General features: G+C 43.0%; 1 protein-coding gene across 3 annotated transcripts in view; it reads right to left on the reverse strand.

The window, feature by feature from the left end:
* Positions 1–1,526: 1,526 nt before the first annotated feature.
* Positions 1,527–12,455, reverse strand: part of LOC126386578 (plasma membrane calcium-transporting ATPase 1-like) — a 143,793-nt gene continuing 132,864 nt past the window's right edge. For 2 of the 3 annotated variants that reach the window (XM_050038990.1, XM_050038991.1), the window contains exon 21: positions 1,527–8,544. In XM_050038990.1, coding sequence (XP_049894947.1) covers positions 8,299–8,544 — 246 coding nt within the window. In that variant the 3' untranslated portion in view covers positions 1,527–8,298. The remainder of the gene's footprint in view (positions 8,545–12,455) is intronic. The other variant, XM_050038992.1, reaches the window with a different exon arrangement.

Here is a 12,455-nt window from a genome sequence, read left to right on the forward strand (position 1 = left end):
CTCAACGTGACCACAAAGTCCAACATTCACTCCGACATTGACACAAAGCTTTAAATGCCGTCAACACTGTCACCACAACGACCACTTCCACATCCTGATAAAAACCAAACACAACAACAGGTAAAGTGGCCTGATGAGAAAAGTCAGTCTGAGCAGATATATAAAGTATTAACTCTGGTAGATAATCGCTCGCTTGTCTTTGAATCCTGCTGCTGTCTGTTAATACATTTTTCCGTAATACTCGTTTTCGCTCTTTACCAGAGTCAGATTTTTCGATCAGTTTCATCTCTGTGTTCAGTACAGAAATATGACATAGTTCATGTTTTAGCCTAGCTTAGCACAAAGACTGGAAGCGAAGGGAAACTGCTAGCCTACCTCCTTCCAAAGAGAAAATAATGTCCTACAAATCTAAAGCTGACTGAGTTTTATGTTGAATAATAGAAATCTTAAGAGGAACATGTTGTAACTTCAGCAGTTTTGTTGTGTCTTGAGGTTTTCATGGTGTTTTAGACGTTAACATCCAGACAAGAATAAAATACATATTTTTTTTATGGCAGATTAAAATGCAAATCCAAGTAACTATCAGTGAAGGATCTTTTTTTAAAACTACAAATCTGTCATCACATCACAGCCACCAGACTGTCAGTGATCAGGGAGTTAGATTCCGATAGATACTGATGAAACATTTTAATAAAGATCCGTTACATTTGATGATTAAATTGTGACGAGCGAGACATTTTACTAGAGCTAAAATAATTAGCCAACAAAAAAGCATTTTCTGTCAATCAATTAATATTGTGATAATCAATTAACGTCAATCATTCTCAGATTTCAGCTTCTCAGATGTGATGATTTGCTGCTTTTCTTCGCCACATATGAAGGTGAACTGAATGGGTTTGGGTTTGGGACACGTGACGGAAGTTTCCACTATTTTCTGACATTACTGATCAATCAAAAACAAATAAAAAACAGCTGATTGATAATAAAACTCATCCTCAGATGCAGCCGTACATAAAATCGTTAGTATGCTCCAGTGGATACATTTCTAAATAATCACTTCTGCCCTGGTGAATAAAATCAGCTGCTCTATCGGTCGGACTCTAACATGAACACAGACATTTTTACAGGTGAGCAACAAACTCTATTATCCTCACTTTTTTCTCTCCAGTGTGAAGCAGCGGAGAGAAGCAGGAGGATAATGGATCACAGAGATCAATGGATGTGATTGGTGAGATGATGACGCCTGCAGAGCAGAAGCCTACCTGAAAGTTTCAGGCCTGTTAACTGTCACCGTCTCCCTCCTCCTCTCACTGCACAGATGAGTGGGTGATGAGTTCAGGAGAATCTGTGAGTCTCAGTGAGTGTATATGTGTGTGTGCATGTGTATGCGTGTGTTGGGACGGGAGGATGAAACAGGTGAGAGGTGGGCGGTCGGACAGATCTGCTAAGTTATTTTGTTTCTGGATAAAAATGAGACGATGGGAACAAAAAAAGAAAAAGAAAAGAAGAATCTTAATCTTTCATCAATCCATCCATCAGAAGTCACACAGTTTTAATTTCCTCAGTGTGTTTCACCTCACAGTGCAAATACATGAGTGTGTGTGTGTGTTTGTCTCTGTGTAATGCTGCATGTGTTTGGGGCGTGTATTCGAGATTCATTTGGTAAAAACAAGTCAACATTTTGGGATGTTTCATTCCATACTAAAACATGCAGAACACAGAACATTGAACACATATACTGAACAGTTACTTTTATCCAAATGCAGTTTCTCTTTTTGTTTTTTTTGTTGATTTTTTTTTTTTATCTCTTTTTGCACAGAGTGGCTTTAGGCTACACAGAACACGACAGAACCAATCGCACCAGGTTGGACATATTGCTTTAAACCACCAAATTTTGTATATATGTCATGCATGCCACATAGATGATATTATGTTTATACAAAAATAACACCAACGCCTATTACTGTGTATCATAGTAATTACAGAAAACAAATCTTTTTCAGTCTTTTTTGCAATAAAGTTCAACTGAGAAACCATATACATATATATATTTCTACGTACTTATATCTAATATATATATATATACACACACATATATGTACTAGATATAAATATATAGAGATAATATATAAATATATAGGTATATATGTTGAGTGGTTATGACTTTTCCAACTGTGATATTCCAGTTCGTTTGAACCATTTTTTTGTTTGTGAATGCTGAAGTGGACGTGAAGGTTCTCCAAAGAATTCCTTAAGATCCGACAACAGGAAGCTGTTCTGAGAAAAGGCAGTGCTCTGAAGAGGAAGCAGTCAAAATGCAACAATGACTGGATTAAGAAGCGAGTTCCTTTTCCATACAGAAGTCCTATTGGAAAACTGAGATCTTCTGAACTCCGAAAACAAAAAAAAAAGAAGAACCTTCAGAGAACTAAAATCAGGTGAATATTTTCAGTCTGCTGCTGAGTCTCGGAAAAACCAGAAGCACAAACAGGTCTGGAGCGTCTCTGATGGCGGGGCTGCACGGTGCACCTGGCATGAGATGTGAGGGCAACCAGTCCAACCAGTCCAACAGACGACCGCCACAGCCACAGAGAGGCCGTGGCAAAAGCAGAGGGACAATCTTATCCAGGCAGCAGGGAGGGACGGGGGTGGGAGGAGGGATGGGGGTCATGTGACTGCAAACTTTCTAAAAACAAACTTGTGCAGAAGACGAAAAGAAACAGAGAAAACGACTTTGGCAGAGCATCCTTAAAGCTTTGCTGGGTGATGATTGGCTGATTGCCCCCTCTCCCATTTCCTGTCACCGACACAGACAGCAGGTATGCTTCATTCACTTATATGACAATATTTACATTGTACAGGTGTTCTGTCAGATTCAGCAGTTGAACAAAAACAAAGAGGAAAACACGTCATCGTTTGGAAAGGTGCGTCTCGTTCATAGCCAACGGACGCACGGCAGGAAGAGGAAGTGATGTCACGAGCGCTTTAACAGTCCTGCTCTCTTCCCGGGAAATGTTTCTGAAGTTTGTCAGTTGTATAAAATGGCGATGACATCTACAGGTGCAGCTGTGTCCCGTCACAGGCTATGCCTCCTTAAATGTGTGAATTTCACAACCAAATAAAAAAAATGTGGCGTCCTGTCCTTCTTTGGCCTGAATTTAGACGACACATGTGGTCCAGGGCCGGCCCAAGCCTTTTTGGGGCCTTAGTCGTTATTAAACGGTCCCCTCACCCCCCAGTACGCAAACATGTACAGCAACTACAATTTATGACGATCAAATCAATGAAAGAAAAATTTTAAAAGTACAAAAAGTTTTTGCAGTACGTGCAAATATCAAATTTGAAAACACTCCATGATTTTGTCATGGAAACCCGAAACTTTAAAGAAGTTAGTTTGACAACCACTGCTCTAAATGACTGGTAACAATGGGTGGACATATTCTTCAATACTGAAATGACATTAACAGAGAAACTGAAAGACAGATTTGTTTGGGAACCTTTGGTTTTAATGGGTCCAATCGGTTTCTGGCAACTGGGACCTGACACAATGTCAAGCTGGTTCAAATCATATTTAGTCTAATTGGGTCGTGTAGGGTCTTAGTGTATTATCCAGGTCTCAGATCACGTTTTGGAGCGGGTCAGTTCATCTTTGGGCGGTCTAACTGACCTTGAGTCCCCTTTTGGATCAGAGGCCATAGACTTCCTATGGGACCAAGATATTTTAAGTAAAAAAATAAAAGAAAAAAAGATGCATGTTGGGTTTAGACCCATGGGTCCACTTCAAAGACCTCGGGGCACGGGGGCTCAAAGCGACTCATTGGTTTGTTCTATAATTCGGGTCGGCTCTGTTTTGGTCCTTAGGATACGTTCTCAAGTTTTGGTCTGTATTAGGGGGTTGCAGCTAGTTTTGGATGAGACACGCCGTCATAGGCCACGCCCCCTTCAAAGGAGGCGAAACCTGAAGCGGGACACAGCTGTGATCCTCTTTAAAGTCGTCAGCTCCGACACCAGTCAGTTGGAAAACAGCATCAGTCCACTCATTCAAAGAAATCAGTCATAGTAGCTTCAAAGTACAGAAACAAAGAAACCCAGAGGTTGGATAAATAATTATACACTCCCATTTAATGTTTGATACAGTTAGCTGTATTCACGTTGCATTGGCTGAACTCTAATGGAGTTGGATAACTGCGAAATCACATAGCGTGTAGTGTGTCACAACATCTTAGATAAAGTGAATATACTCATGTAAAAGGGGGGCTGATGAGACTCGACTGTTAAGATTCCAATTGAACGGCCGACAGGAAGTAAACAAGTCACTGCAGGTTTCTGAGCCCTAACATCAGGTGACCAAGACGACACACGTGGCATAAATATTTAGAGAGCTGTAAAAAGACAGAGTCCACGTTAGATTCATCTCATTCATGTACTGTACTGTCACCAAACTCTTCAGCCTATACATATATATTCATATATCTCCAAAATATTAAAAAGTACTTAATATAAAAATACAGAAGAATTGTAAAAAATGAGCAAAACATTGAATTTTATATGAAAACCATGCAAGAAAGATTCCCCATTTAGTTAAATAGTAACTCTAAGATTCAGGAAAGCAAGGGAATGAAAGGGAAGTGGTCGGATGAGAGAAGCGCAGGCGAACTGCCACCCACTTGCTTTTCATGTAAACATTGTAGAGGTCCTTTAAACTTGGTTCGGCAGTGACGACTGAAGATTTTCTCCTTGCTTTTTGGTCGTGTTTGGAGTAAAGGGCCAGGGGAGGAGGGGGGAGGATGGGGGTCGGGGTCGGGGTTGGGGCTGGGGTCAAGGGGTGAGAAAGTCCAAAGGAAACCTCGATAACAATGAGATAAAAAACAATACAGACAACCTATAAAATATGGCTCTGAGTTACATAGAAAAAGCTCATCAGTGGGGAGAGGAAGAACCTAGTCATGACAAAAACTTGGAAATATGGCAGTAGTAGCACATTACTTCAATAACGTGTCCTAGTTCATAGATAGGTTGATGGCTGCTAGTCAGACTAAGAGGGGATTACACGCATCGCTGCTTCTGATTGGAAGATGATTCCTTCTTCTTTTAAGACAGTAATCTGCGGACAACGGTGGGCAGGAAGTACTGAGCGGCAGCAGGGACACACAGTGGATTTAAGTCTACAGGTTGACTGGTGACATCATTAGTCTCCTGTGAACCTCAGCGTGGCCGCCACACTGACGCCTGTCAATCGAAACACAGCAGAGCGGAGAGAGGTGATGAAAATCAAACACCTTCTCTGCTGCCGGTCGTGTGATGTCACTGACGGCTGATTTAGTTTCAAACGAGGGAATGAAAACATCAGAAGTGGTACTAAGATTTGTCTTAAACACAGACAGACGGTCCAGACCCCGTTCAGAGATCCATCAACTTCCTGTCTGCTGGAACTGAACTTCCTGCACTGTAACCCAAAGCAGACTCATTGATACTAGAGTCGTTCTGCGAACCGAGAGAAAGGCTTTCAATCGGCGTTCAAACCCTCGTCTGTGGTCATGAGCTCTGGCTTAAAAGACATCGGCTGAGATGGTTTACCATCCTATCAGAATGCCTACTGACAGACCCAGAACACACTGCAGGGATTATACATCGGATCGGCCCTGGGAACACCTGGGCAGCCACCAGGAAGAGCTTGAGGATGTGTCTGGGGAGAAGACGAGATAAGCTGGGGCGACCTTTCTTAAGCCCTTTTTCCACAGAGATTCGGCGGTACGACCGCAACAAAGACCCCCCATTACAACAGTTTGAATTTTTTTATCAGAACAAAATGAGGCAGGTATAATGCCATCCCAGTGTGTCATTTGAGATAGTATGTTGGCGTTCCAGAAGCAAAAGAGACGTGATGGGCATGACATGTAACACAACAGCATCGGCGTAACATGGCAGATTCAGCACTCAATAAACAATAACATAGGAATTAATAATCATTTGCCGCTCATTTGCTGATCTCATCCTCTTGAAGGTAAGGAGCTCCTTGACCTCATTGTCTGCCCTGTTTGTGGACATTTTTGGTCGCTATTCTTCTTTTTTGAGTTAGCTGCTAACTGCTGCAAGCTGCTTTAATCTCCCGGCAGTGGGTTGCACACATAACATGTTGGCAAAATGTCACACCTGTCCCGCTCTGCTGGCTCTCCCTTTTCCACAGATGTAGATTCTATGCTGTTACAACCTCTGCTGCCACCCCATTCTGCTGTTGTGCGTATCATGCAGATCAGGGAGACGAAAAATGGCATTACATTCCTGCGTTGAACAGGCATTGTAAAAGGAGCTTTAGTCTGGTGCCACTGCAACCCAGATCTAAATTTAAAAAAATGGACGTAGACATGAATACTTCCTGTGGCAGTAGTGTCCAGTTTGGAAAGTCCAAACCTGAAAGATGTGAGCTTAATGTTTGGTCATTTCTAACCCAATTTACACTTTCAGGTTGGCTGTCGACAGTCCACCTGACATACATTTGGTCATCTGCGAGGACGGCACAGTGGGGCAGTGTCTAGCAGGGGTCTCCTCACAGTGTCATGGTCACAGGCTGTCATTTCTGATTGGTCGCAATACATCAAGAGGGCGGGTCTTATCTAACATGAGTCTTTCAAGGGGCAGGAAGGAGATAAGAACGCAAGAAAAGTTGACATTTGATAGCATGAAGGGGAATGAATGATAGTGTTCTCGTTTCTGTTTACTGTTCACATAAATGAGCCGAAACCAACATTGAGCTCTGTGCACGTGTTGTTAAAATGAAAGGAGAGCCGGAGTGGACTGGCCCTGACCACACGGTGAGTCAGTGACGCTGCAGAGGACGAGTGCAGGGGCAGCACAAAGATTCAAGGTTTCAGGCAAGGCTGTGTCCTTTCTTGTTGTTGGCAATCAAGCCCTTCGGTGTATGCTGTGGCTAATTTTATCAGCGCTACCTCTGCTGTGAAAACAGCAAGAAAGGCACCACTGGCCAACTGGGGAGTACCCGCCTTTTGCCCAATGTGAGCTGGGATGTGTTCCAGCCCTTTGCAACCCCGCACGAGTGTGTGCGGGTAGATCACATTCACAAGGAACAAGATTTAGGGCCACACGGCCTGTACGCAGATTATTAAGACACCCACTGTAGTTCAGAGGGGTATCTCAGGGCCTGAACTGCACTGATGCTGTTTCCTTTACATGATTACTGATGAGTCTGTTGTGGTAACAGGAAGTTCAGTCCTACAGACAGGAAGTTAGTGGAACCGTGAACAGACGCTGCTGCAGACTAACACATATGTGGTTGTCTAAACAGAATCTCAAATATTCATTCCTAAATTATCATGCGACAACACGAAGGAAACATAACATGCATCCTACTGGAGGGGAAACATGAACCACACTCCTGTTTCCTATCGACGATGTGGACGTACTTTAGGGGGGCAGAGAGAACCAGAACCCTGACTGGATGAGATGAGGTTGGACCCCCACTGAGCAGAGAGCGAGCTCTCTCTGGACGCCGCCATGTTGGATTATTTGTTGAAGAGTAAACATTCTGTCCTTCCACATGCAACACAGCTGCTAAAGAAAAACCAACGCATACAGACACGATAAAGGGAAGAACATTTGTTTTAACAGCTGAACCTTGACGACTGTCGTGTCGCAGTCACAAGACATTCTCAGGAGTTTGAATCAGCTTTCAATTAACATTCTTTAGAGGTTTTAAAAACAAACAAACAAACAAAATAAAAGGTTACATTTTTGCATTTGCCTAAAAATCTTCTGATCACCAAACCCGGCTGTTAGCTGTGTAGAGGAGCGGGAAGCGTATGTACATGAGAATCACTGCACTCTTTGAAAAGTTCTGTGCCGTTTTTGAGAGAGCGTTACGCAGGAATGAAGCAAGTACAGAACACGACATGCTGCTGCGAGTCCCGCAAAGATTGAACCCAACATAGTTTAAAAGCTTTTAAAAAAAAAAGGAGCATCAAGTAAAAAATATACATGAATGGACAAAGACAGGCCTTCCACAGTGGAGACTCTGGACTCCACCCTCTACTGATACACGTGTGTGGTGGTGGTGGTGGAGGGACAAACTTACAGGCAGAACGACGCCACAGTCAGTATGAAAAACACAACGTGGCAGGAATGACTGAGGGGGGTGACGACGATGTGAAGCATGTGTGTGTGCAGGATGAGGGGATGCAGAGTGACTTCCCTCCTCAGTGCGACAGTTCAGTTGGTGGGATGACAGATGATGCTGATAAAGAGGAGGGAGGAGGAGGAGGAGGAGGAGGAGGGAGGAGGAGCTCAGATGGATGACTCGCAGCTCTGGGGGAAGGCGCTGGGTGGCTCTCCTCCTCCCCCCGCCCCAGAGGAGGCGCTGGGGAGGGGGTCGATCTCGTCTCCATTCTCCTCGATGGTGGGGATGCGAGCCTCCTCCTCGGACTGGGGGACGAACTCAGGATGGGCCATGAAGCTGTGGATGGAGCTACGGGACTCTGGGCTCTCCAGCCCCGCGTACAGGGAGCTACGGAACGCGTTCACCACCTTAATCTGAAACAAAGAAAGGAAACAAATGTCAGAGCATATCAACAGAGAAAAATTGTTATGAGGTATGATGTGACGCAGGCAGCAATGGGACACATGGTGGTCGTGTTCTGAATCTGGGCAGGGGGATGCAAAACCACACAACACAACATTAACAAATGAAACAGAGGTCGGCTGGAGGAGAACATGGTGGGAGAACTAAAAACTAAATTTTACAAAACATCAACACAAAAGGTAAAAAAAACCCCAGCTGAGTGCAGAAAGACAAACCGCAACAAAAAAATTCAACAGGCGGCCGAATGTGGAAAAGCATCAAATCACAACGGGTGCAAAACAAAAACACACAACCACACACACTCTCGTTGACATGATGCATTCCCAAACCCCTTACCCTAATGTTAACCATCACAACTAAATGCCTAACCCCAACAGATCATTTTTCATAACTGGCCTCTGACTTAATGATTTACATCAGTATTTAGATGAGCAAGATATCTCTATCCTCTTCATAGTTTACTAAACTACCGTTTTTATTTTTATTTTCATGATCTTCTGTACCTTTAAGGCCGTCACTGATTCCATCATGACTTAATCTATGATAAACTTGTTGCCAGCGCATTATCTGACCCTCTTTGGATGCCAGTTGTCTCTAACCTAAATCTAAATCTAACCTGAATCTTAAAACCAGAGCCGCTATTATACTGCCTGGTCAAGGCAGGAATATTATGCGGTTATGCCGCTGCACCATTCTGTATGGAGGTACAGTACAATCGCAGAATGGGGAGACAGAGTTGTATCACCTCTGAGCTGGGAACAAAAGTATTAACAGCGCCAAAACGAGGATGGAATCATGGACAGCTCGGGTGTGATATTATGATGACATGTTATGCATGCAACCTACCGCGGGAGATTTAAAAAGTACCTGGTAGCAGCTAGTGGCTAACTCAAAGAAGAAGAACAGCAACCGAAAATGTCTGCAAATCGGGACAACACTGAGGTCTGCAAGCTCCTTACCCTCCGAGCAGAGTGACATGTCTTACATGTCATGCCCGTCATGTCTCTTTTGATTCCACAATGCTGGCATGCTATCTAAAATCACATACAGGAGCAGCATGACATAGCCGCCATTTGGTTCTGTGAAAAAATGCAAGGGCGGCATGAAGAGAGGACTTTGTAGCGGCCCTGTAGCAAGATCTCTGTAAAAAGGGCTCAGGTCATAACCCTCAAACAGACCGACAGAAGTGTGGACCACACACACACACACACACAGGAGTGAGATACACTGACCAACTTTTATATCCCAAAATATTTAACACCGTTAAAGTCAGAATCTGAGATGTTATTCCAAAACCATGATCTGATAATCTCAGGCTGTCTCTGTTCTTCTGGTTTGAGGATTTAAACAAGATTTTGAACCTGGCTGCAGGAATTTTCTTCCATTCAGCCACACGAGCATTACTGAGGTTCAACACTGATGTCTGCTGATCAGGTCTGGCTCACAGTCGGCATTCCAGTTCATCCTAAAGGTTTTGGATGGGGTTGAGGTCAGAGCTCTGAGCAGACCAAACTGGGAACACCATTTCTTTACAGAGCCAGTTTTGTGCACACTAGATATTCTGATGTTGCAACAGGAAAAGACTTTCCCCAGACTGTTAACACAAAGTTTGATGTTGATTGTTTATGGGAGCTGCAGAGGACTGAGATTTATCTTCATCAGACACAAGGGACCCAAACCAGGAAATACACACCCCGACTAAAGGATGTGTCCATCCTGTCCATCCTGTTTTTAGAGGGTGGACAGTTTGGACACTGTCTCTCAGCCTTCCCCCACCACTTAGTGAATCCATATTACCCAGAATGCCTATTGACACATTCTTGTGAGAACATGTGTGACCTTACATTTGTCTTTCCTGAACCTGTTCCAATAAAAGTTCAGTATGTGAGGATGAACTCCTCTGTCCTCACAGGGGACATGAGTCCTCACACTGTGACTATAGAACCAGGTCCTCCTAATGCAGTGACAAACACAAAGGCCAGACCCTGAGGTGCAGCACTTTTTTTTGGTACAGGTAAAAACTTTTCTCTGATCACAGAGTTCCTGATTAAAGGGACAGTTCAGCCCCCAAATCAAAAACACATATTTTTCCTGTCACCTGTAGTGCTATTTATCAGTCTAGGTTGTTTTGGTGTGAGTCACAGGGTGCTGGAGATATCGGCCGTAGAGATGTCTGCCTTCTCTCCAAATTAATGGCTGTGGTGCTTAAAGTGCCACAAAGTTACATTTGCTGCACATTAAAAAAAAATGCAATTACATTGACAGATGGTGTGATTGCAATATAATTTGTAATTTTATTGGAATGCTAATTTTTGAATTTCACTTTCACTGGAAAAAAAAAATCCTAAAATGATAATGCTGTGATTTTTGCTGGGGTCTGTACCAAACAAACATGTTCCCTTACGTCTGGAACATGATTTGTGGGTTGGGGACATCCCTGTAGCACCACAATGCTTCATTTGTTATTATTCATATGTTGTGACACACTCAAAAAATTGTGGCCCCTGTGATTTCCTGGCCATATTGTGACTTTTTTAATATTTTCATTAATTGCGCAGCCCTATTGTTCAGTGTGATGACGTTTAATTTCTCCAACAACCTCTGTAGTCTCATTTTGTCGGTGAGATCAGTATGTTATATGAACATTATTCCTTAGTCTCTGTGACATATTAGGATGATTTTACAACTATTTGCTTTAGATTTCTTACATATAGCTCCTTTAAAATTCATGAGTGGGGTATTTACTGACGTATTTTATGTCACAGAACAAAATGTAAAAGTCTCTAACTTGTGTTAACCGCCAGCCGTATTTCAGGCCTTTAACCAAAAACCCTCTGACTTCGAGACGGGGTAACCAAAAGTGCAAAAATGCTAACTATTTTCTGGGTTTTACTGTAATACTCCTTCCTGCAGCACTCTATTCAGCTCTTCATTATCCAATCTTTTGAAAGATTTCCACGCAAAGCTAGTGGCAGACATTGTGTTAATAATCGCATCCACACATAAGAACATAAAGGACTTACTTATTTCTGTAGTGATATGTATATTTTGTACCTATTAGCCTATTTGGTTTACGCCTAGAACACAACTACTTTTCATGGATTCCCGTTAAACTATTCCACAGGAGATGGGAAATATTTTGGACATGTGTTCCCAGGAATCTCGTTCCCTGGCATGAAACCCTAATTCAGACAAGGTTCTCGTACAGCTGGGCCACAAGTTTGAATACTACTGTACAATAATTAAACTTCAGTGTGCAGCTGCTATGGAAATTCACTCACACATTTGCAATTAATCAAATTTTGATGCATAAATAAATATGTATAAATACCAAAAACCAACTGACATGCAGGAAAACTTCTGCAGCCCCTGGAGGTCTGAGGCCCACTTTGGCAACCAGTAATTCAGCCCTGATGGTGTCAGCACTCGTACAGAAAAATTCCAAACGATACCCGGGCCCAGTAAACAACACACACACTTGGGAAAAACAACAAACACATGCACACTGTTAAGTATTTATAATCACATTCAGAGCCAGAATCATTTTGTCCTCCAGCTGCTCTCTTCTCTCTGCCTTAAGTCGTTTCCTCTGTCATGAATCCACAGAGGCTGCAGCTGATCACACTGATTTATACGCACCAGCAGACACTCTTCATCATAATTAATAACCCTGCAGTTCAAAGCTCTCTATTACTGAACCACGGGAGAGCTGCAGGCTGAGCACTGCAGCTTAGAGCATACATGCAACCATCACACACACACCATCACACCATCACACACACACACAAAGCTCACAAGTTAAAAAGCTCTTGGCTGTTAAACCATGAGAGACTTGCTGAGCCTGACAGATTTAACCCTGCTC

This window comes from Epinephelus moara, chromosome 24, assembly GCF_006386435.1.
Source record: "Epinephelus moara isolate mb chromosome 24, YSFRI_EMoa_1.0, whole genome shotgun sequence".
In the NCBI taxonomy this organism is placed as follows: Eukaryota; Metazoa; Chordata; class Actinopteri; order Perciformes; family Serranidae; genus Epinephelus; species Epinephelus moara.